Source organism: Eptesicus fuscus, chromosome 18 (assembly GCF_027574615.1).
Source record: "Eptesicus fuscus isolate TK198812 chromosome 18, DD_ASM_mEF_20220401, whole genome shotgun sequence".
NCBI lineage: Eukaryota > Metazoa > Chordata > Mammalia > Chiroptera > Vespertilionidae > Eptesicus > Eptesicus fuscus.
In genome coordinates, this window is record NC_072490.1 from 7,297,684 (window position 1) to 7,318,491 (window position 20,808).

At 49.6% G+C, this 20,808-nt stretch overlaps 1 protein-coding gene across 1 annotated transcript in view; it reads left to right on the top strand.

Annotated features, from left to right (window-relative positions):
- The window catches only part of ENTPD3 (ectonucleoside triphosphate diphosphohydrolase 3), a 32,101-nt gene that overhangs the window by 2,174 nt on the left and 9,119 nt on the right, over positions 1–20,808 (top strand). The window contains exons 2-5 of the mRNA XM_008154715.3: positions 1,016–1,143; positions 8,093–8,210; positions 17,506–17,656; positions 20,634–20,793. Of these exons, the coding sequence (XP_008152937.2) occupies positions 1,016–1,143; positions 8,093–8,210; positions 17,506–17,656; positions 20,634–20,793 (557 nt within the window). The remainder of the gene's footprint in view (positions 1–1,015; positions 1,144–8,092; positions 8,211–17,505; positions 17,657–20,633; positions 20,794–20,808) is intronic.

Genomic DNA, 20,808 nt, shown 5'->3' on the forward strand with positions numbered 1-20,808 from the left:
CAGCAAGCATAACTGAGTGTGAGTTCTTATTGGGAACCCAAATGCTTTAGAAATTTAGACATGTTATCATTTGCTCTACAATAAGTCACCATGTAGTGAATCATTAATTATATCTGAAGTACCATATTAATTTCTTCTTATTTATCTGAGATTAATTTTAAATGAAATATTACCTGCTTTAATGGAAAACCCATATTTTTCTAATCTGCACTGAAACAAATGTTATTGTAAATCTTCTCAGGGACAACCCAGTAATATGCATAACATACTTTGAGAAATACCAGAAAACTAAACTATGCATACTGAAAACTAATATAATACTGTATACAACGTATATATGTATATATATAATGTAAAATATATGACTATATGTATAAATATATTAAAAACTAATATATACACTGAGTGGCCAGATTATTATGATCTCTGAACACATAATAATCTGGCCACTCAGTGTATATCCTATATAATAAAAGGCTAATATGCAAATTGTCCCCTTGACCAGGAGTTCGACTAGCAGGCAGGCCAGCCAACCACCCATGTCCCCTCCCCCTGGCCAGGCTGGCCGGACCCCACCCATGCACGAATTCATGCACCAGGCCATACACACACACACACACACACACACACACACACACACACACACACACACTAAGTGGCCAGATTATTATGCGTTCAGAGATCATAATAATCTTACCACTCAGTGTATGTGTGTGTGTGTGTGTGTGTGTGTGTGTGTGTGTGTGTGTGTATAAATATATAACTAATATGATGCTACAGAAAAGTAAATACCAGAAAACTAAAACCATGCAAACACGGTTTAAGTCCACTCTTCGGAGGAGAGATAAGTGGGTACTAGAGCCCAGCTGCTTCTCCACCTTGAGCGTGTGGGTCTCACTAAAGCCAGAAGTGACTTGTGCCCACGACTGTGCACCCAGCTCCCGGGTTCTGCAGAGAAGGCGAGTGTCTTGTTCCTGCTTTCCCCTCGTAAGTCTTCTGGGTCTTCCCGTTCCAGGCCTCAAGGCCCTCTCCCGCACTCCAGTCGTCATCGCCTTGGTGGTCCTGATTGTGAGCGTTGTGGTGCTTGTGGCCATCACACTCATCCAGATTCACCAGAAAGAGGTCCTCCTGCCAGGACTGAAGGTGAGCGTGAAGGGATTGGCATGGAAGGGAAGCAGTGGGCTATGGCATCGCTTATTCTAAAGCCATGAGTTAGGAGAGGAGAAGAGCATGCTCCCCGCCTCCAGCTGGAGCCTGGGGAGACAGTGTGAGACCCCCGGGCATGCTGGGTTTGTGATGTTAGAGGCTCCAGTTTGATTTGGTGACACCTTTCCCAAGGACTGTGTGGTTTTGCTTTGACCCCTGACTTTTGGAATCAAAGCTAGACTTTGTGGCCAATAACAAATGGCTGCCAAAGATTTACCAACTTGTCCGTTTCCCCAGAGCACACACATCTCTCCCTGATCATGAGTGGAGACCAGGAGACCCAGGCTCCTCCTCTGGCCTGGCCTGGATGAACAAAAATTCAAGGACTTGAGAAGATCTCCTGGAACTGTATTTGGGCCTAGAAATGTGCCATGATCCCTCTAACTCTCCCCCCACCCCCGAAAAATTTCTCAGGACCTTATGCCCTGTTCCAGAGACCTCTCTCAGCCCTTGATACATAAGTGCATCCCAGATGGCCTCCCGGATGACTTCTGGCAGGCTGAGAATCATGAATATCGCCCCCGCCTTGGCGATGATGGGAGGTGATCCCACGAGGGACTGTCAAATGAAAGGCAGACAGAGTCATTGAGCTCTCTGCCATGTGGGTAGAGGTCAGCAAATTTTCTGTAAAGGGCTAAATAGTACATATTTTAGGGTTTGAGGGCCATAATCTCTGTTACACATACTCTCTTTTATTTTAAAAAACATATACTTTATTGATTTTTTTTACAGAGAGGAAGGGAGAGGGATAGAGAGTTAGAAACATCAATGAGAGAGAAACATCAATCAGCTGCCTCCTACACACCTCCTACTGGGGATGTGCCTACAACCAAGGTACGTGCCCCCTGCCGGAATCGAACCCGGGACCCTTCAGTCCGCAGGCTGACGCTCTATCCACTGAGCCAAACCGGTTTCGGCCACATACTCTCTCTTGTTTTTGTCTTCTTAACTGTTTAAAAATGTCAAAACCACCTGGTGGGTGTGGCTCAGGGGTTGAGCGTTGGCCTATGAATCAAGAGGTCCCCGGTTCAATCCCTGCTCAGGGCACATGCCTGGGTTGCAGGCTCAATCCCCGTTAGGGGGCGTGCAGGAGGCTGCCAATCCATGTCTCTCTCTTATCAATGTTTCTATTCCTCTCCCTTCTTCTCTCTCTAAAATCAATAAAAACATACTTTAAAGAAAACCAGTTAAAAATGTAAAAACCCTTCTTAGCTGGAGAGACATAGGGGCCAAGTTCAACTGTGTTATTTGATTGTATGCATTCATCGGTTGCTTCTTGCATGTGCCCTGACCGGGGATCAAACCTTGGTGTATTGTGCTGATGCTCAGACCAACTGAACTGCCTGGCCAGGGCTATTTGAATCTCCTTTAGCATTTACACTTGGCCTCACAAGTCCTTCTGCATCTTCCTACTGTTAGTGACTGCTCAATGGCTATATTTGAAGTAGACGTTTTTAAAGATAAGAAACTACTATTGCCTTGGCTCGGGGTCTGCAGGAAAGGTAGACAGAGCATGGATGTGGGGTCTGAACTCTCCCACCGCCTACAGTCAACATACAGATGCATAAGGCTCTCTACCTCGTGGAATTGCCAGGGGTGGGGAAAGGACCGGTGGATGGGGTGGGCAGGGCAAAAGCCTGCGTCTGTAAAATCGCCCCTCAGGCCCACAAAAGCGAGGCGTGGGCTGGTTAAGGCGGTTGCCAGCTGCTGGTTTCCACTCATTCTGGGAGGTCAGCAGTACGTCCTCTGTTCGGCCTGAGGGACATGAGGAGTTAGAAGACTGGGAGAGTGAGCTGAAAAGCTGAGCCCGAGGCATACGGAGGGCACCATTGAAGGAGAGGGCCACCCCTGTTCAATGTCACTGTCCCGGGTGGATCCCCCCAACCTAAGATCAGTGCCAGCAGGTCATCTGAGGGTGGCCCAGGAAGCACAGGGAGGGGATGGGGGGGGGGGGACAGGAGGAAGGCAGCCACTGGAGGGCCTGTGACCCAGCAGGTTACCCCGTGGGCACCTGGGGCTCCGTCCTGTGGTGGATGCCTGGACGCCAGCGCAGAACCCACTGCAGGGTTGGCCTCTACAGAGGGGGAGGGGTACATGGAACACCTGCTTCCCCACTATCCCTCTCTCGGGCGTATTTATACACCAACACCCATCCCTCATCGGTTGAGAGGCAGCTGATCGATGTTCCTCCCCGGGGTACGTTAACTCTAGTGTTTCTGGCACATTATGCGCTCGGGTTGGCTCAGGCCACCAGAGAGAGTGTCTGCAGGCAGGTGGAAAGCGCACGGTTGGCCATCACGGTGGTAAGGTCTGAGGGACCGGGGGCAGGAACCTCCGTGACTGTTCCCTGTAGATACAATTATTATTACCCCCCCTCCCCCCTTTGCAGAGGAGGAAATAGAAGGACAGGAAGGGGAAATGGCGTCCCACAGTTACACAGATGGAACAGAGCAGGACTGGTATAGAAGGAAGGAAAGAGTAGAGCATTGGCCTCAAGCAGGGGTTTGGGAAGACGGGAAGACACACCCTCACCGATTAGCACACAGTTCAAAGAGGGGCTTTCTTAAAAAAAAAACAACACAATTTTTAAAATTTGTTGATTTGAGAGACAGAGAGAGAAACATAAATTCATTGTCCCACTTACTTATGCATTCATTGGTTGATTCTTGTATGTGCCCTTGACTGGACTTTGGACCCAAAACCTTGGTGTATGCCCTAGCCGGTTTGGCTCAGTGGATGGAGCGTCAGCCTGTGGACTCAAGGGTCCCAGGTTCGATTCCGGTCAAGGGCATGTGCCATGGTTGCGGGCACATCCCCAGGAGGGAGCTGTGCAGGAGGCAGCTCATCGATGTTTCTAACTCTCTATCCCTCTCCCTTCCTCTCTGTAAAAAAAATCAATAAAATATATTTTAAAAAACAAAACAAAACAACAAAATCTTAGTGTATCAGGAAGATGCTCTAACCAGCAGAGCCACCCGGCCAGGGCTCAAAGAGGGGCCTTTTACTCTCTGCAGTCTTGCTTCGGGCCCAGGCCCCGTTGTCAGGGACCGGAAGTTGTGTAACATTGGGATATTGGCTCAGAAGGGCCCTTCTGCCTCACCGGGCCCATTAGCGTGAGAAAAGACACGCGTTCTGGGCCGGCTGAGCCAGGAGGAGGAGGAGAGGCTTGGAAGAGAACTAAGAGAACGTCCACATGCAGCTTTTCTCAGGGCGCCAGCCATCTTTCCTCTCGCTGGGTGTGCTGGGGTGGGAGAGGGGGGAGGGGGCAGGGCGGGGATGGGGGAGGGGGAAGGGTTGACTGAATATATGAGGGCTTTTTCATTGTCGTGTTTATGTTGTCATACCTGGAGCCCCCTTTTCCTTTGTGCGTACCTGACAGTTGGTGAGGAGGAGCCAACTCCACCATGGCCTGTTGGGGGCGGGGGCGGGGGGGGGGGGGGGGGCGCTGGGATGCTCCTCAAGACCCTCGTGAAAGGTCATGGTGTCTGGCAATTCAATCCAACTGGGGCTTTCCTAACCAAGGTTTACCTGAGTTTAAGAGAGGAACTAGTGAAACGTAGTTAAGGGTCAAAACGCCCCCCCCAGTCCCCTTTTCACTGTTACTGGTCTGACCTGCTCTACCAGCTCGAAGTGTAAACATGGTGACATCACTGCTCCTTTCACTCAGCCCCCACTGATGCTGAACCTTTAGGATCAAGTCCGGGATCTTCCTCCTGAGCCTTCCTGTCCCCACCTCCAATCAGCAACTAGTCCCGAGCCCTGGAGTTGCTCAGCCCGGTGTGACCAATACCCCATGCCTCGCCCATGCAGCCGCCTGATGTCACTGCTGAAGAGGGAGGGGCCTGCGCCGGCTCAGGGCTTCCGGGGCGCGGCGTTTCTGCTGTGACACGTTGGGCCACTCTCCCTTGCTTGGCCATTTCCTCTCCGAAGCACAGCCACGGGGCCCCTCTGCGTTGAAACCATTCCTTCCGACCCCCATCACGCTGGGCCCCGCGGCCTGGATCTCTGGGGCCTGTGTCCCACCTGCTCTGCCCCTGGGAGGGCGAGGGTTGGATCACTGGTTTCTTCCTCTCCAGAAAGCCTGGGCTCCTTGTCCAACGTGGACCACCTCCTCTCCAGCCAGACCTGCATCCCACGTAACCAGGAGTTTGCTTTCGGGGACTCTTTGTCTGGACAGTCGGTCTGCCAGGCCCACCTATTGGCTACACAGGCCCCTGCTAGACTCGGTTTCCTGGGAACTCGATGAAAGCGTGGGGATTATGGGTACAGGTTTGAGAGTCTGTGAGACCCAGGCTTGATCCCAGCTCTGTGACCTTGGGCAGTTACCCTGTGAGCCTTGGTTTCCCCATCTGTTTAATGGGGGTAATGAAAACACCTGCATTATAAGCGCAGAAATATGAAAGCACTTGGTGCAGTGCCTGGCATATAATCAGTACTAAATAAATATTTACTACTATTATTCTCTGATGGTAACAGAATGATGATGATGATAGTAGTACTGCTGCTACTACTGACAGTAAAGAAATCTGAACTCATGGCCTTCGCTTTTGCTCTTGCCAGAAGCTCACACAGTCCTTACATTTGGGACCATGGGGTCCATGAGGAAGACTGTTCGCCGTGGGCTAACCCACATCCCAGCCCTGTTCCTCTCTGAAGCTACGTTAGACAGAGGGTTCCTTACTGTTTCTCATCCCAACATCACCCACCCGGCTGAACTGAATGAAATGCATTCCCTCTCCCCTCCTCCACGGAAACCGCATTGAGTTCCACTGATCGAGGCAAAGGAGCTCTGAAAACTGGTCAAAGACCCATTTTTCCACTTTGGAAAATGTCGGTGAACGGTGGTGGGGAGGTTCAGTGATCCTAGCAGTAGCGCTGGGCCTCCAGGCTGGCCCCTGTCCCCACATCAGCAGGTGCCCCGGGGGCTGCCGTCTCTCCAGGCTCACCAGGCGGAGTCTCTGGCTCCTCACCCCCCAACCCCATCCCTACCCCGCAAGAACTGGATTCCAGCCAGATTCCACATGAGAATGGATGTTCTTCCTTCCCGCTGACCTAGGCCCAGCAGACCCGGGCTTCAGACACAGGCAAACGCATGCTTTGTGAGGGTTGGAACAGAGATTTGGGGAAAGGCAGGTACCCCCTGGAGGGAGTCACTGTTCCCTTATTCTCTCTCTCTCCATTTCATGGGGGAGGGGGGGGAGGAGAGCGCGGGCGGGGGGGAGAACCAGGCATGGAAGGGCCGGTACAGGGGTGCTGATCAGCTCCACAGTGGGAGGGAGGAGAGAGAGCAAACATACTGTGGAGCTCAGACCTCCCGAGTGCCTGCTTTCCCTCTTGCCTTCGGGTTTCGACCAGCACTTTAATCTGCCCATCTCTCTGCCTGGGAGGGACGGTGAACAATGCCTCCCTTGTCCACGGAGGAAGGTGTCAGGTCAGGATCCTGATCAACATTCATCAGACTGAAGGGCTGAGATTAAGAGGCCATCCAAGTTCAAATACCAGTGAACACAGGATGTTCTAACTCATGTCGCGGAGAAGCTGGGATTTGGGAGCCAGAGCAGCAGTTTCTATTATCTGGTCCCATTTCAAATGAAGCAAAAATTCGCGTCGTAGAGAGTTGGAAACCTCCTACATGTCTGGAATCAGGGAAGCGGTTCAATAAATTATTGTACATCTCACAGCGGATGTGCGGAGTGTACTGGAAATGGCTCTATTGGCAGGGAGACATGTTCATAACATCATTTTAAGTAAGAAGGAAGCATTGGAAAAGACTATGTACAATATGTCCCCGTGTTGTTTAAAGACATATGTCTAGCCCTGGCCCGTGTGGCTCAGTAGGTTGGGTGTTATCCCATGCACCGAAAGGTTGCTGGTTCGGTTCCCGGTCAGGGCACATGTCCAGGTTGCAGGCTCGATTCCCAGTAGGGGGTGTGCAAGAAGCAGCCGATGGGTGTTCTGCTTTCACATCAATGTTTCTCTTTCTCCTCTCTCCTCTCTCTAACCATCAATAGAAGTATCTTTTAAAAAAGCCGAGGCCAGTTTGGCTGGGTGGATAGAGAGTTGGCCTACGGACTGAGGGGTCCCAGGTTCGATTCCGGTCAAGGGCATGTGCCTTGGTTGCGGGCACATCCCCAGTAGGGGGTGTGCAGGAGGCGGCTGATTGATGTTTCTCTCTCATCGATGTTTCTGGCTCTCTATCCATCTCTCTTCCTCTCTGTAAAAAATCAATAAAATAGAAAAAAAAGAAAAAATATGAAGACTTTAATTCTGAGGGCTGATTCAGATATTAATGTCTCCCTTGTGCGAGCATCCCACCTATAGCTTCCTTTTGGTTGTTTATTCCAGGATGATAGGCCTGGAAGTCTGGAGCATAGAGGGCAGGCGGTGACTGACTATTCATTTCCCTCCTGAGTTCTTTTAACTCCTCAGAGGTCTGCAGGAAGGGGACTCACGGGCCTGTCTTTGTATCCAAGGTCCTCAGAGCACTGCGTTTCCGCCTTGGCTGCGTGAGGAACCAGTCACCAAGGGAGCTTTAGGAACTGCTGATGCCCGGATCCACTCCCAGAGATTCCGATGGAACGGGTGTGGGGCACAGCCTTGGCATTGGGAGCTTCCAGAGCTCCCCAAGTGATTCTAACGTGTGGCCACGGCTGAGAACCGTGCCCTACAACATCGGCCCTGCCTCCCTCGGTCCCCTCCTCCCCCCACAGTCCAAGGGGACAGCATTGGTTTGGAGCACATAGCTTTTTCTTCTCCGTCAGCCCTTACCTCCGGGAAGCAGTGTGGATTAAGCTCGTGAGCGTGCGCGGGGGCCCACTGGGGAAAGGAGTTTCCAGAGAAGCCCAACCCATTTCTGACCCCTTTGCCCCCCGCCCCTGTCATTCAGTACGGAATCGTGCTCGATGCCGGGTCTTCCAGAACCACAGTCTACGTGTACCAGTGGCCGGCGGAGAAGGAGAACAATACCGGAGTGGTCAGCCAGACCTGCAAGTGCAGTGTGAAAGGTAAGGCCCAGCGTGCGGCTGGGAGGCCCCGAGGGAAGCAAAGGGAGAGTCCTGTGTCCCTGAAGGCCGGGAGGGGTCCCGAGAGGCTGCCTGGACTCGGGGCCAGGAACCGATGAGATCTTATGCTAGTGCTGCTACTCATCAGTAACAGTGACCTTGAGTCAGTCACTGCCCTTTTCTGGGCCACCGTTTTCTCATCTGTGAAGCATGGAGGCTTGCAAAGACCTTGTATGCATATACGCGTAACCCATGGACACAGACAATAGGGTGGCGAAGGCAGGGGGTGGGAATGGGCTGGAGGGGGTCAATGGGGGTCAGTGCGGGGGCGCGGAAAGAGGACATATGTAATACTTTCAACAGTAAAGAATTTTAAAAATAAATAAGTGGAACAACAACAACAAGAAACAAACAACAAAACCCACAGAGGTTGGGGCGGGCGGGGCATGTGAGGAACTGTGAATGGTCTGAGACGTTACCTGCCGCTCTTTCATGGATGCTGGCGGGAGACACAGGGTTCCTGGGTCACAAATAAAGGGCAGTTCCTTATGCACAGCAATAGCAGTAGCCAGAGTATCAGCTCGTTTTCAGATGCTGGTTCTCTGAGGAGGATGCAAAGCGGGCCAGACAGTATCTGCTCACACAGTGGGTTGTATTACGGAAGAGAAACCTGAGATTAGGGAATCTGAAACATTTATAAAAGGGCACCGAGCGTGCCTGCCTTGTGCTCTGGGGTGCAACTTTTCTCTGTCTTCCGAGCCTGTTCGCTGTGTAAACATCCTTGAAAAATAACCCAGAACAAAGGCAATCAGTGTCTGTGCTCATAAAACATGCAGGAACACGAGAGACAAGTTGTCTCCCAGCAGGGGTATGTGGGGGGGAGGAGGGAGGTGGGCAATACAGAAACAAGTAGGCCTGGCTCTGTTCCAGGGAAGCTTTATGCATGGACCCTGAGATTTTGAATTTCGTATTGTTTTCACGAGTCACAAGATACTCTTTATGCTTCTTTTAACTCCTCTGCCCACCATTTTAAAATGTAGAAACTGCCCTGACCCGTGTGGCACAGTTTGGGTGTTGTTCTGTGCACCTCGAGGTTTCTGGTTCAATTCCGGGTCAGGGCACATGCCCAGGTTGCGGGCTCAATCCCCAGTCGGGGGTGTGCGGGAGGCAGCCGATGGATGTTGTGCTCTCACATCGATGTTTCTCTCTTCTCCCTTCCTCTCTCTCTCAAAATCAATAAACTATTCTTTAAAAAAAAAAAAAAAGGTAAGTACTATTTTATCTTACAGGCTGCACACACACAAAAAAAGATGATGGACTTGATTTGGCCCATGAGCTGCCAACCCCTGAAACAGTCTCAGCGTCTTTTTTTTAAAAAAATATATTTTATTGATTTTTTACTGAGAGGAAGGGAGAGGGATAGAGAGTTAGAAACATCGATGAGAGAGAAACATCGATCAGCTGCCTCCTGCACACCCCCTACTGGGGAAGTGCCCACAACCAAGGTACATGCCATTGACCGGAATCGAACCCGGGACCCTTCAGTCCACAGGCCAATGCTCTATCCCCTGAGCCAAACTGGTTAGGGCCAGTATCAGCATCTTTAATGACCCTCCACACAACTCCCTGCCACCCCCAACATATCCTGAACTTTATAGTAACTGTTTCCTTGTTTTTCTATATACTTTTGTCCTAATGTATTTGGTTTTTCCTGGTTTTGAAAAATGGAATCGAACACATATTTAGTTAAATGGAATCAAACATTTATTCCTCTGTAATTTGCTTTGTTCACTAACACTGGGTTTTAAGGCTCATCTATGTTGATATGAGTAGCAGTATTCAGTCATTTTCCCCTTTGATGGACATTTGTATTTCTCTGGTTATTGATAAGGTTGAGTATCTTTTTATATATTTCTGACCACTTGTGTTTTCTGTGAAATGCCTGTTCATGTTTTTGCTCATTTAAAAAATATATATATATTTTTTATTAATTTCAGAGAGGAAGGGAGAGGGAAAGATAGAAATATCAATGATGAGAGGAAATCATTGATTGGCTGCCTCCTGCACGTTGGACCGAGCCAGCAACTCGGGCATGTGCCCTTCACCAGAATCGAACCTGGGACCCTTCAGTCCGCAGGCTGACGCTCTATCCACTGAGCCAAACCGGCTAGGGCTTTTGCTCGTTTTTCATATCCTAATATGAATGCTTTTCTGCTGTTATTATGTTGTTGCGAATATCATCTCGCAGGTTATGGTTTGTCGCTTTAGTTTCTTCACGATGTCTTTCGATGAGTGGAAATTCTTAATTTTTATGGGGGTGCATTTATCAGTCCTCTCCCTTATGGGTTTCTCTTTGGGATTTTTAAAGAAATTCTCCCCTATCCTGTAGTCCTAAAGATATTCTCCTATCAGACGTTTTATAATTTTGCCTTCAACCATGAACTCTTCAGTCTACACAGTCAAGCCCAGGTTGTGGGTGTGCACCTGGGTGAGCCTCTTTAAAAGCCAGTCACCTTAGCGCACTCTGACCTTTGAGGTGGCCTGGAGCTTCCCAATCAGTGTGTCCTGTCTGGGTTACAGATATACTCATAGGTTAGAGACTCCTCCTGGCCCTAAGTATCTCCCTTCCTCTCTGAAATCAATAAAATAAAAAAAAATTTTTTTTTTATAAAGAAAAAGTTGAGAGGCAGAATTAGCCTTTCCTAACAGTCTTCTTTTGAAGGCCAGGGAGAATTCTGATCACCTGCCCTGCCGTGGTGAGCATCCTGGCCGGGTCTAACCTGATGCATAGGTGTTCCCGTTAGGTTTCAGCTAGGGATACCAGGTAGTTACTAGAGATCCACGCCTGTTGAAGGAGGGGGCAAGAAGAAGGATTAGACAGAAGAGCGATAAAGTGCAACGCAGGCCTGGCAAAGCTTCAGCCAATCGGAGTTTGCTTTGGACTGAAATGGCCTGGAGTGGCTGGGTAGCCATATCCTGTCACCTCCAGTCTTCAGATGTTGCCACCTTGCAAAGGACAAAGCGTTGAGCAAGGCAGCTCCCTACGGCCGAGGCAAACCCTGCCGTTGCTGGCGGCTGGGACAACACGTCCTTATTGGAAGGGCGTCTGGGTGGCACCCCTCTGGGCGCATTACAATCAGGAAGCTGGGTGTTTTCTGGGTGCTGCATGTCCACATGGCACCGGCAGCAGTAGCCTTGCTCTGACCTGAGCCGGAAATCCCATCTCTGTTCTCCTGATCTCTGAGCTGTTCCTCCCCCCTGGGCATGAAAGAGAGCACCAGGATGCTTGTCTAGAAAAGAGAGACCACCCAGTTCAAAGAAGAGAGGGGAGTGGCGAATAGTGATGAAGACTTCCCCTCATCCCTGCTGTGCGAGCTCTGGGAAGGTATCGAACCTCTCTGCGTCTTGACCCCCTCATCTCTCAGATACAAAGCACAACAATAGCAAAGCCTCCCCCATCGGAAAGATTTGAAGATTAAATGACATCATACATGTAAAGCAGGTAGCAAACGCCTGGCATACACTAAGCACTCCATACGTGTTAGCTGTTATTGTTCATGGGGCATCACACTTTAGGTCTTCTGTGCCAGAGTTGTAAGGTCTGTTCGACCCAGGAAAGCAATGTAGCCAAGTCAGCCCTGATGTCCCTCTGACGTGTAGGGAGACGTGAGACTGTCATGGGAAGGAACGCAGGGCAGCCTCTCAGGGGTGGGGGCCTTGGCCCACCCAGGGTGGGATTTAGGGGAGGAGCGGGGTCATGGAGCCACACCGCCTCCATACATGGATCGTCCCTCCTTTGATCACCGTAGCCTCAGTGACCCACATATACCCTGAACGACCAAAGGACCACAGACGAAAGCTTAATGACAGGGCTGACTTTGGTTCAGTGTCACCCCCTCGAGGACATGTGGCTTCACCGAGGATAATGTGGGTTTCTGGTTTCTCAACTGCAAATCTCCCCCGGGGCTCCCCCGTCTTAGGCAACATCCCCGAGTGGGTGTTGAATGCTCGCTTGCCCGGCTGTGTTTTCCCGAATGCCTGGGCCCTCAGAAGTCTATTTCTCAGGGGCTCCCTGGCGTGTGTCGGTCCAGGTCGCTGCTCTTTTCTGGGAGTTCACTGGGTGCTGGTCCCCGTGCTGGTGTGGAGCCCTTACTGGGGGGACTGGCTCCTTGACACCCCTCCTCTGTTTTGCGGTGGGCGGCGCTCATGCCTGCTGCTGCCTTCTCCCACAAGGGACCCTCATGTTTTCCCGTTACACCAGTGCTTAAAACCTCCCTAATCCCCACCGGAGCCTCCTCCTCTATGGAAACCCCTTCAAGCGTTGCCCCAGCGACCAGCCACTGTGGTGTTGACAGCACCCTCTGCTCAGACACGTGTGTCTTACGCTGCTGTCCCACCTGGAGTAAGCTTTGTGTCGTCTGCCCACCCCTCCGTCCCCGGATTGGAATACAGTTTTAACTCTGTTCTTGGGGTTGAGAATCCCAGTATCCCATGAGCCTATGAGCCCAATCTTTTTTCCCCTCTAGGAGTCCTTAAGGGACCTTATGTAAACAGGTGACATGCTGGAATATTCCAAGTGTGGACATTCTAGCAAGGCTGCTAACCTGTCCCCATCCAGAGACCGGCTCTAGCAGAATATAGTTTGTTGGCTGCAGCTGGGAGCAAACGAATCCCTTCCTGTAGAGTTGCATGCTGGTTTGATTGATCTCATTGTTTGATCCTTAGTTCATTCTTTTATTTAATAAACTAGAGGCCCAGTGCATGAAATTTGTGCATGGGGCGGGGGTGCTCCCTCAGCCCGGCCTGCACCCTCTCCAATCTGGTACCCCTCGGGGGGCATCCCTCTCGCAATCTGGGACCACTGGCTCCTAACCGCTTGCCTGCCTGCTTGCCTGATCGTCCCTAACCGCCTCTGCCTGCTGACCTGATTGCCCCTAACCAGGCGCCTCTGCCTGCCAGCCTGATTGCCCCCTAACTGCCCTCCCCTGCCAGCCTGATCGCCCCCTAACTGCCCTCCCCTACCAGCCTGATCGCCCCCTAACCGCCCTCCCCTGCCAGCCTGATCACCCCCTAACTGCTCCTCCCTGCCGGCTTGATTGTCCCTAACTGCCTCTGCCTTGGCCCCTGACACCATGGCTTTGTCTGGAAGGTCGTCCAGAAGATGTCTGGTCTAATTAGCAGATTACCCTTTTATTAGTATAGGTGTTTACTGGGTACCTGCCATTTGCCAGTAACATTTCTTGAGACTGGGAATTCTAAAACAAACAAAATATACAGTCTCTGCTGTTACAGAATGTACATTTTAATGAAGGAGATAGATAATAAACAGATATGTGATACGTCAGGGAGAAGTTCTGCGAAGAGAAATCAAGCCAGGCAGGTGGATAGAGAGTGATTATGCTATTTTAGACATGATCTTCAGGGAAGAACAAAAAAGGTGACAGTTAAGCAGAGACAAAAGTAGGACAAGAGCGTGAGCCATGCAAGTTTCTGAGAGAAGAACATGCTGAGCAAGCCAAGGGTAGGAGCTGCTCGGCATTTTCCAGGAAAAGCAAAGGGGCCAGCGTGGCTGGAGCAGAATGAGGAAGAGGAAGGGAGAGAGGAGACCAAAGCTGTAAGCTGTAGCCAGGCCAGTGCGTGGAGGCTTTAGATCCGGTAGGGCTCTGACTTCTACTCCAATGCAATTTCTGCAAAGTATATTGGAAATCCACTAGGAGATTCTGATCAGGGAACTAACATGCTATGACTTATCATTTTAATGGATCCCTCTGTTGATACAGAACACGTAGTGATAGGCTAGGATTAGAAGCAGGGTAGAACAGTGCGGGTGACAGATGGTGCTGTGATGGTCTGGCGGACAGGTGCTTCTCAGCATGGGGGGATTTCCCCCCCTCCGCCTGTTCCATCCACCCCCAGGGAACATTTGGTCATGCCTGGGGACATTTTTGATGGTCCCAGCTGTGGTTGGGGAAGGTGCTGGCACCTAGTGGTGGAGGACAGAGATGCAGCTAAACATCGCACAAGGCACATGACAGCCTCCACAAGAGTTATCTGGCCCAATGTGAGCAGTGCTGAGGTTAAGAATGTCTGGTCTGGAATGGCTCTGGGGGACAGGGAGAGGTGGGCTCAGATTGGAGAGCTGTTTTGACAGGAGAGCCAACAAGAATTAAGGATAGATTCGATGTGAGGCATCCGGGTTGATGGTGCCTGAGCATCAGTTCTGAGCTGGTAACTACAGATGATGGTACCATTTCCCTGGAGTGCAGTCAGCTGGGGACTTGCAGGGATTGAGGAATTTGATTTTGGACACAGGAAGTTGGGTGGAGGGGCCGAATTCAAGCTGGCAAACGTTGTCTGTAAAGAGTTAGGTGGTAAATACTCTTTACTTGTTGGCCACGTGGTTTCTGACATAACTATGTAACTACCACATGAGCATGAAAGCAGCCACAGCCAATAGGCAGACCAAAAAAAAATGTATTTCAAGAGAGCTTTATTTCTGGACACTGTACATGCCTAGTGGGATATTCCCCAAGGACAGAAAGAACTTTAAAAAAATCTTAGACTGTTTTCAATAATGATACAGTCTAAGTTGTTGGTAGTGCAGTGTTGTCATACTGAGACTTGTGTGTGGACTGTGAAATAAAGCAAATGAGTTGTTAAGTTGGAGTGCTAGCAAACAGGATTTGTAGCATAGAAAAAAAGAAGGTGAGGATAGAAAAATCTAAGAATTTCAGTAAAAACTTATAGTTTTGAATTAGAAGCACCCACGAGAATTCATGATATATTTTCCTCTTGAAATAAAGCTTTCCCTAGGTCTGTCCTCTGAGAAAACTTACAGTGAACACCGTAGCTTCCAAACTTTGGGTGCTAAATACCATCTGTATATATAAAAGCCTAAGCAACCATTGTGACCGAATGACCAGTCGCTATGATGCGCACTGAACATCAGGGGGCAGACGCTCAATGCAGAAGCTGCCTCCTGGTGGTCAGTGCACTCCCACAGCCAACCTCCCACAGCTGGCCAGCCTCCCGTGGCCCCTCCCCCTGGCTGGCCAACCTCCCGTGGCCCCTCCCCCAGGCTGGCCAACCTCCCGTGGCCCCTCCCCCTGGCTGGCCAACCTCCTGTGGCCCCTCCCCCAAACTGGGTTCCCCCACTCCCCCCATAGACCTTGATCGCTGGCCAGGCCAAGGGACCCCATCTGTGCACCAGGCCTCTAGTTACTCAGTGAAAGCAACCAGGGCTCCTTGGCTGAATGGCTGAGTCCAGATCTGGGGCAGGCCGTGTATAAGATCATTGACACATCTCCTCATGTCAGAAAGCAAAGAGAATCTCAGAGGACTCCGGGCCAACTGAAGGAGGCTCAGTAAGAGTAACTGCAATGAATTGAAACACATCAAATATGCCTTTATATGTTCCTAAGATGCAAAGCAAACAAAAATCCCTCTTTGACTAAGTGAGAAAGACATTGGAGATGCAGTCTGTATTTTTTTTAAGCTGGTAAGTAAAGGGACAGAATCAAGCGCTTATCCTGTCTTCTCTGGACAAACGGTACTCTGGGGCCGTGGTCGGCAAACTGCGGCTCGCGAGCCACATGCGGCTCTTTGGCCCCTTGAAGTGTGGCTCTTCCACAAAATACCAGGGCCTGGGCGAGTCTATGTTGAAGAAGTGGCGTTAGAAGAAGTTTAAGTTTAAAAAACTTGGCTCTCAGAAGAAATTTCCATCGTTGTCCTGTTGATATTTGGCTCTGTTGACTAATGAGTTTGCCGACCACTGAGTCTGGGGTAACCAAGGAGCGAATGATGGTGTAGCTCTTCTCCAGTTACAGCATTTTAGGGAGAAAGGATCACCATTTTCAGGCCTGACTGGACTGATGGTTCTCAGCAGTGATCATTGGTGCCTGCACCTGAAAAGAAACAGCCAGACACTCGCGCCTCTTATTGGAAGAATGCACTCATCCCGATGAGTTCTCGTTTCTGATGTAGTTCAAACCTGAATCCGAGTGAGCCTCGGCATTCCGTTACCAATTCCTAGGAAAAACGGGGACCAAATAGCATGTCAAGTGAACCATGGGGATTCGATCAGCAACTTCTAGGCTGTGGGGAACTCTACAAGCCAAATTAAATTGGGAGGGGGGAAAAATGAATTAGCAAGAAAAAATAGAGAAGCACAGCCTCTAGATTAAAAGAGACCTACCATGCCAAAACCGGTTTGGCTCAGTGGATAGAGCGTCGGCCTGCGGACTGGAAGGTCCCAGGTTCGATTCCAGTCAAGGGCATGTACCTTGGTTGCGGGCACATCCCCAGTGGGGGGTGTGCAGGAGGCAGCTGATCGATGTTTCTCTCTCATCGATGTTTCTAGCTTTCTATCCCTCTCCCTTCCTCTCTGTAAAAAATCAATAAAATATATTTAAAAAAAAAAAAAAGAGACCTACCAACCAATGGCTATGGGTGGGATTTATTTGGACTCTAATTCAAATAAACTAGAAAGAGAGGGGTGGGGGCAAGGAAAAATACGACTGAGGAGGACGTGTGAGCCTTAACTAGATATCTGACGATGTTAAAGGACGATTTTAAGTTCTTACCGGTATGCTAGTGGGGTGGTGGTTATGCTCCTTTAAAAGAACTCTTTCTTTAGTGATGTGTGCTGAAATAGTTACAGGATGAAAGGATGCAGTGTCTGCGGTTTGCTTCTGAGGAGAGAATGGGTGCGGGGGTGCAGGTGGAGTAAGAGGTGATCATGGTTGAAGCTGGGAGGTGGTGCACGGGTTCACTGCATTATACTCCCTACTTTTATTTATGTTTGGAATTTCCAAAATGAGAACGTTTTTTGTAAAAACACATTTACTGAGGCAGCATACTATTGGCGTAAGGGTAGACTGAGGCTCTCGAGAAGGTGAGGTCTGGGTATATTTTTAAAATTGAACTTATGGAGGTAGCATTGATGAGTAACATGGTGTAAATTTCAGGTGTAAACAACCTAATTCGATATCTGTGGGCTCCACTGCGTGCCCACCACCCAAAGTCGTTTCCTTCCGTTACCGTATATTCGACCCCTTTACCGATTCAACAACTTTTGCAAGCAGGTTCACTTTCCCCCCTGGCTCAGTTTTCCCGCCTTTGTGATTCCCTCCTTCCTGTTTTGGGAGTTGACTCATCCCAGCACCTAGCACACCCACCTGTTTCCAACCCCCCACCCAAACCTCTTCATTTCCAAAGCTGACCGGTTTTTGATTTGAAAGTTGTGCTGCTGTTGTTGGTTCCTGGAGATGCTAAGAAGTGCTGGCCGCTTGCTCTTCAGGCTCCGGGATCTCCAGCTACTGGAAAAAACCCCAGGATGCCCCCAAAGCCTTCGAGGATTGCATGCAAAAAGTCAAGGAGCAGATCCCAGCCCACCTCCAGGGATCCACGCACGTCTACCTGGGTGCCACGGCCGGGATGCGCCTGCTGAGGTAAGGCCAGGGAGGGCACGAAGCAGCCGTGTGACCAAAATAGCCGAGAATGTGTTGGGCCTTGCCAAGAACGTAACTATTTCTGGGACCAAATCCCAAAGGCAGAAGCCCACATTCTGCCATAAATGTAGGATCTAAACGCTGGGAAACTTTTCGTCTTTATTTTAATACCCAGAAAGAAACAGTTCTGAAATCGATTCCCTTGCCCTTGGCAATTCTAATGAGAACTCTGGGAACGAGGAAGGTGACATGAAATCTGTTCATGGGGTTGACTCTAGTTTTTAGAGAAGTAGAAACTTTTTTTATTTTATTGATTTCAGAGAGGCAGGGAGAGGGAAAGATAGAAACATCAGTGATGAGAGAGAATCATTGATCAGCTGCCTCTTGCATGCCCCTTACTGGGGATAGAGCCCGCAACCCAGGCATGTGCCCTGACCAGGAATGAACCCTGACCTCCTGGTTCATAGGTCAACGCTCAACCACCGAGCCACACCAGCTGGGCAAAAAGTAGACACTGTTTTTGACAGCTGGTATGTTGACACCTGTGCACAACCAGCTCCACTAAGGGCCACCCATAGCTATGTAGCTTGTACTCATGTACAAAATGACACTGAAATCTACTTCAAAATCATGAAATTCCTGCACCTCACCTCGCCCCGTCAAAGCCTTTGGCGTTAGTATGAAACAAACATCTCATTTCACCCAACTAAGCAGTTCCTTCTAGATTTGCAGCCATGATTAGCCCAGTTGCATTGTTTCTGAATGCCATTTATCTCTGTTTCTTCATTATAGTATTTCATTGGCCTTGAAATAAAAGAAAAAATAGTTTTAAAACACAACAACATCAAACGCAAATCTAGCTAGGGTAGAAGCTGCTCCAAACTTTGAAAATAAGACTTTGTCCCCAAAAGATGACACTCATTCTGCTCCCAAGCCCCCTTGTCTGTGATCCCAGTAATGTAAGATCGCATGTAGGCATGAAGGAAACACAAAGGAACGGCCACACAGAGCCTTTTTAACATCACCATCAAAAAGAAATCTTGCCCTAACCAGTTTGGCTCAGGGAATAGAGTGTCAGCCTGCGGACTCAAGGGTCCCAGGTTCGATTCCGGTCAAGGGCATGGACCTTGGTTGCGGGCATATACCCAGTAGGGGGTGTGCAGGAGGCAGCTGATCGATGTTTCTCTCTCATCGATGTTTCTAACTCTCTATCCCTCTCCCTTCCTCTCTGTAAAAAATCAATAAAATATGTTTTGTTTTTTTAAAATCTTACTTGGATTGGGCCTTTTTCTTGCAGTTTTCCGACCCTTGTTCCTATTCCTGTGTCCTGGTTGACCAAGAGGAACATGGAATCTCCTGGGATCTGCCATGTTTTAAAATGATTGCGTTTACCTGAAATAGAAATGATATAGCCATTCCTTCCTTTCGCCTTTTCTTTCACATGCAAACAAAGAACCCAATGTTTACTTCATTGCTTTTTTCCCCTCCCAGTCCTCTGAGTAAGAAATAACCACAAGGCTCTGTAATTTATAGCCCGTGACCAACACCATGGGGTAGAAAGGTCAACGCTTGGGAGAAGAAGTGAATGAATGTTCCATTTCAATAAATTAAACATGAACTCCTCCTTGTGAAACTTTCTGATGGCGATCCATTTCTTCTGAGCAACTAGCTGGCATTGTAGTTGCTAGAAAAGTCAGATATTTTAAAAAAATTAATGAGAATCATCCTGGATGAGAACAGATGAAACTCGGGAAACTCTGACTTATTTTCCAAGCATCGATCGCTTGCTACTGCTTGTCGCACTGCTCTTTCTTCTTGAGCCAAGAGTGAGCCAGTGGCCCCGGCTTTCTTAACGCAGGTGTGAAAGGGAACATAATGCCCCAGTCCGCTTTCTTCCGAAGGGTGAAATGGCAGCAGATGAATGGTATGATCACACGTGTCCTGGGTGACATGAAACTACTATGTGGCCACCCCTCCGAGGGCAGCACACTAATGGATTTCCATCCAGTGACACCCCTGAGGGTCCTCATATCCCCCCTGGTGAAGCACTCCCAGAGAGCAAAGCAGGGACAGCTGGAAAGTCAACCCTCTTCCTTTCCCCGCCCCCTCCTCGGCTCCCCTTCCTTTTGGCTTGATGAGGGCTCTTTTTTTTTTTTTTATACTTTATTGATTTTTTTACAGAGAGGAAGGGAGAGGGATAGAGAGTTAGAAACACCGATCAGCTGCCTCCTGCACACCCTCTACTGGGGATGTTCCCGCAACCAAGGTACATGCCCTTGACCGGAATAGAACCTGGGACCCTTCAGTCCTCAGGCCGACGCTCTATCCACTGAGCCAAACCAGTTAGGGCTTGATGAGGGCTCCTTTTGATGGTGCCCCCAAGAGATGACTTATACCAGTGGTCGGCAAACTCATTAGTCAACAGAGCCAAATATCAACAGGACAATGATTGAAATTTCTTTGGAGAGCCAGATTTTTTAAACTTGAACTATAGAGGTAGGCACATCGTTATTAACTTAATGAGGGTCCTCCTCAGCCGGCCTTTGCTAAAAACTCAAGGGGCCAAAGAGCCGCCTGTGGCTCTCGAGCCGCAGTTTGCCGACCACTGACTTATACCACTTCTGTGCCTTCACCCATCTCCTTCCCTCTGCTGACCTGAGACAGAGCAGCGGTGATTAAGCACAGGCTCTTGGGACTAGCGGGTGGCTGGAGGGTGGGACAGGAACAGGTCGGGGAGGAGGGAACAGGGTGCTTTCACTGGAATCTGTTTTCCTGCTTGGCAGGTTGACAGGTAACAAGGGCTCCCTGTGACCCAGGGAGCCTCCGCTTGCAGGCGGGGTTGGCACGGGTTGCACACATCTGGGAAACCGTCCCTGTCGGCAGCGGGCGGGGCGGTCTCACCTGTTCACCTGAGTGAGGTTATGCTCAGGCTCTGTGGCCTGGGCACTCAGCCTTGTGTGTTCTGTGCCTTGCATAGGTTGCAAAATGAAACAGCAGCTAATGAAGTCCTTGCAAGCATCCAAAACTACTTCGAGTCCCAGCCCTTTGATTTTAGGGGTGCTCAAATCATTTCTGGGCAAGAGGAAGGGATATATGGATGGATTACAGCCAACTATTTAATGGGAAATTTCCTGGAGGTGTGTGAAAACAAA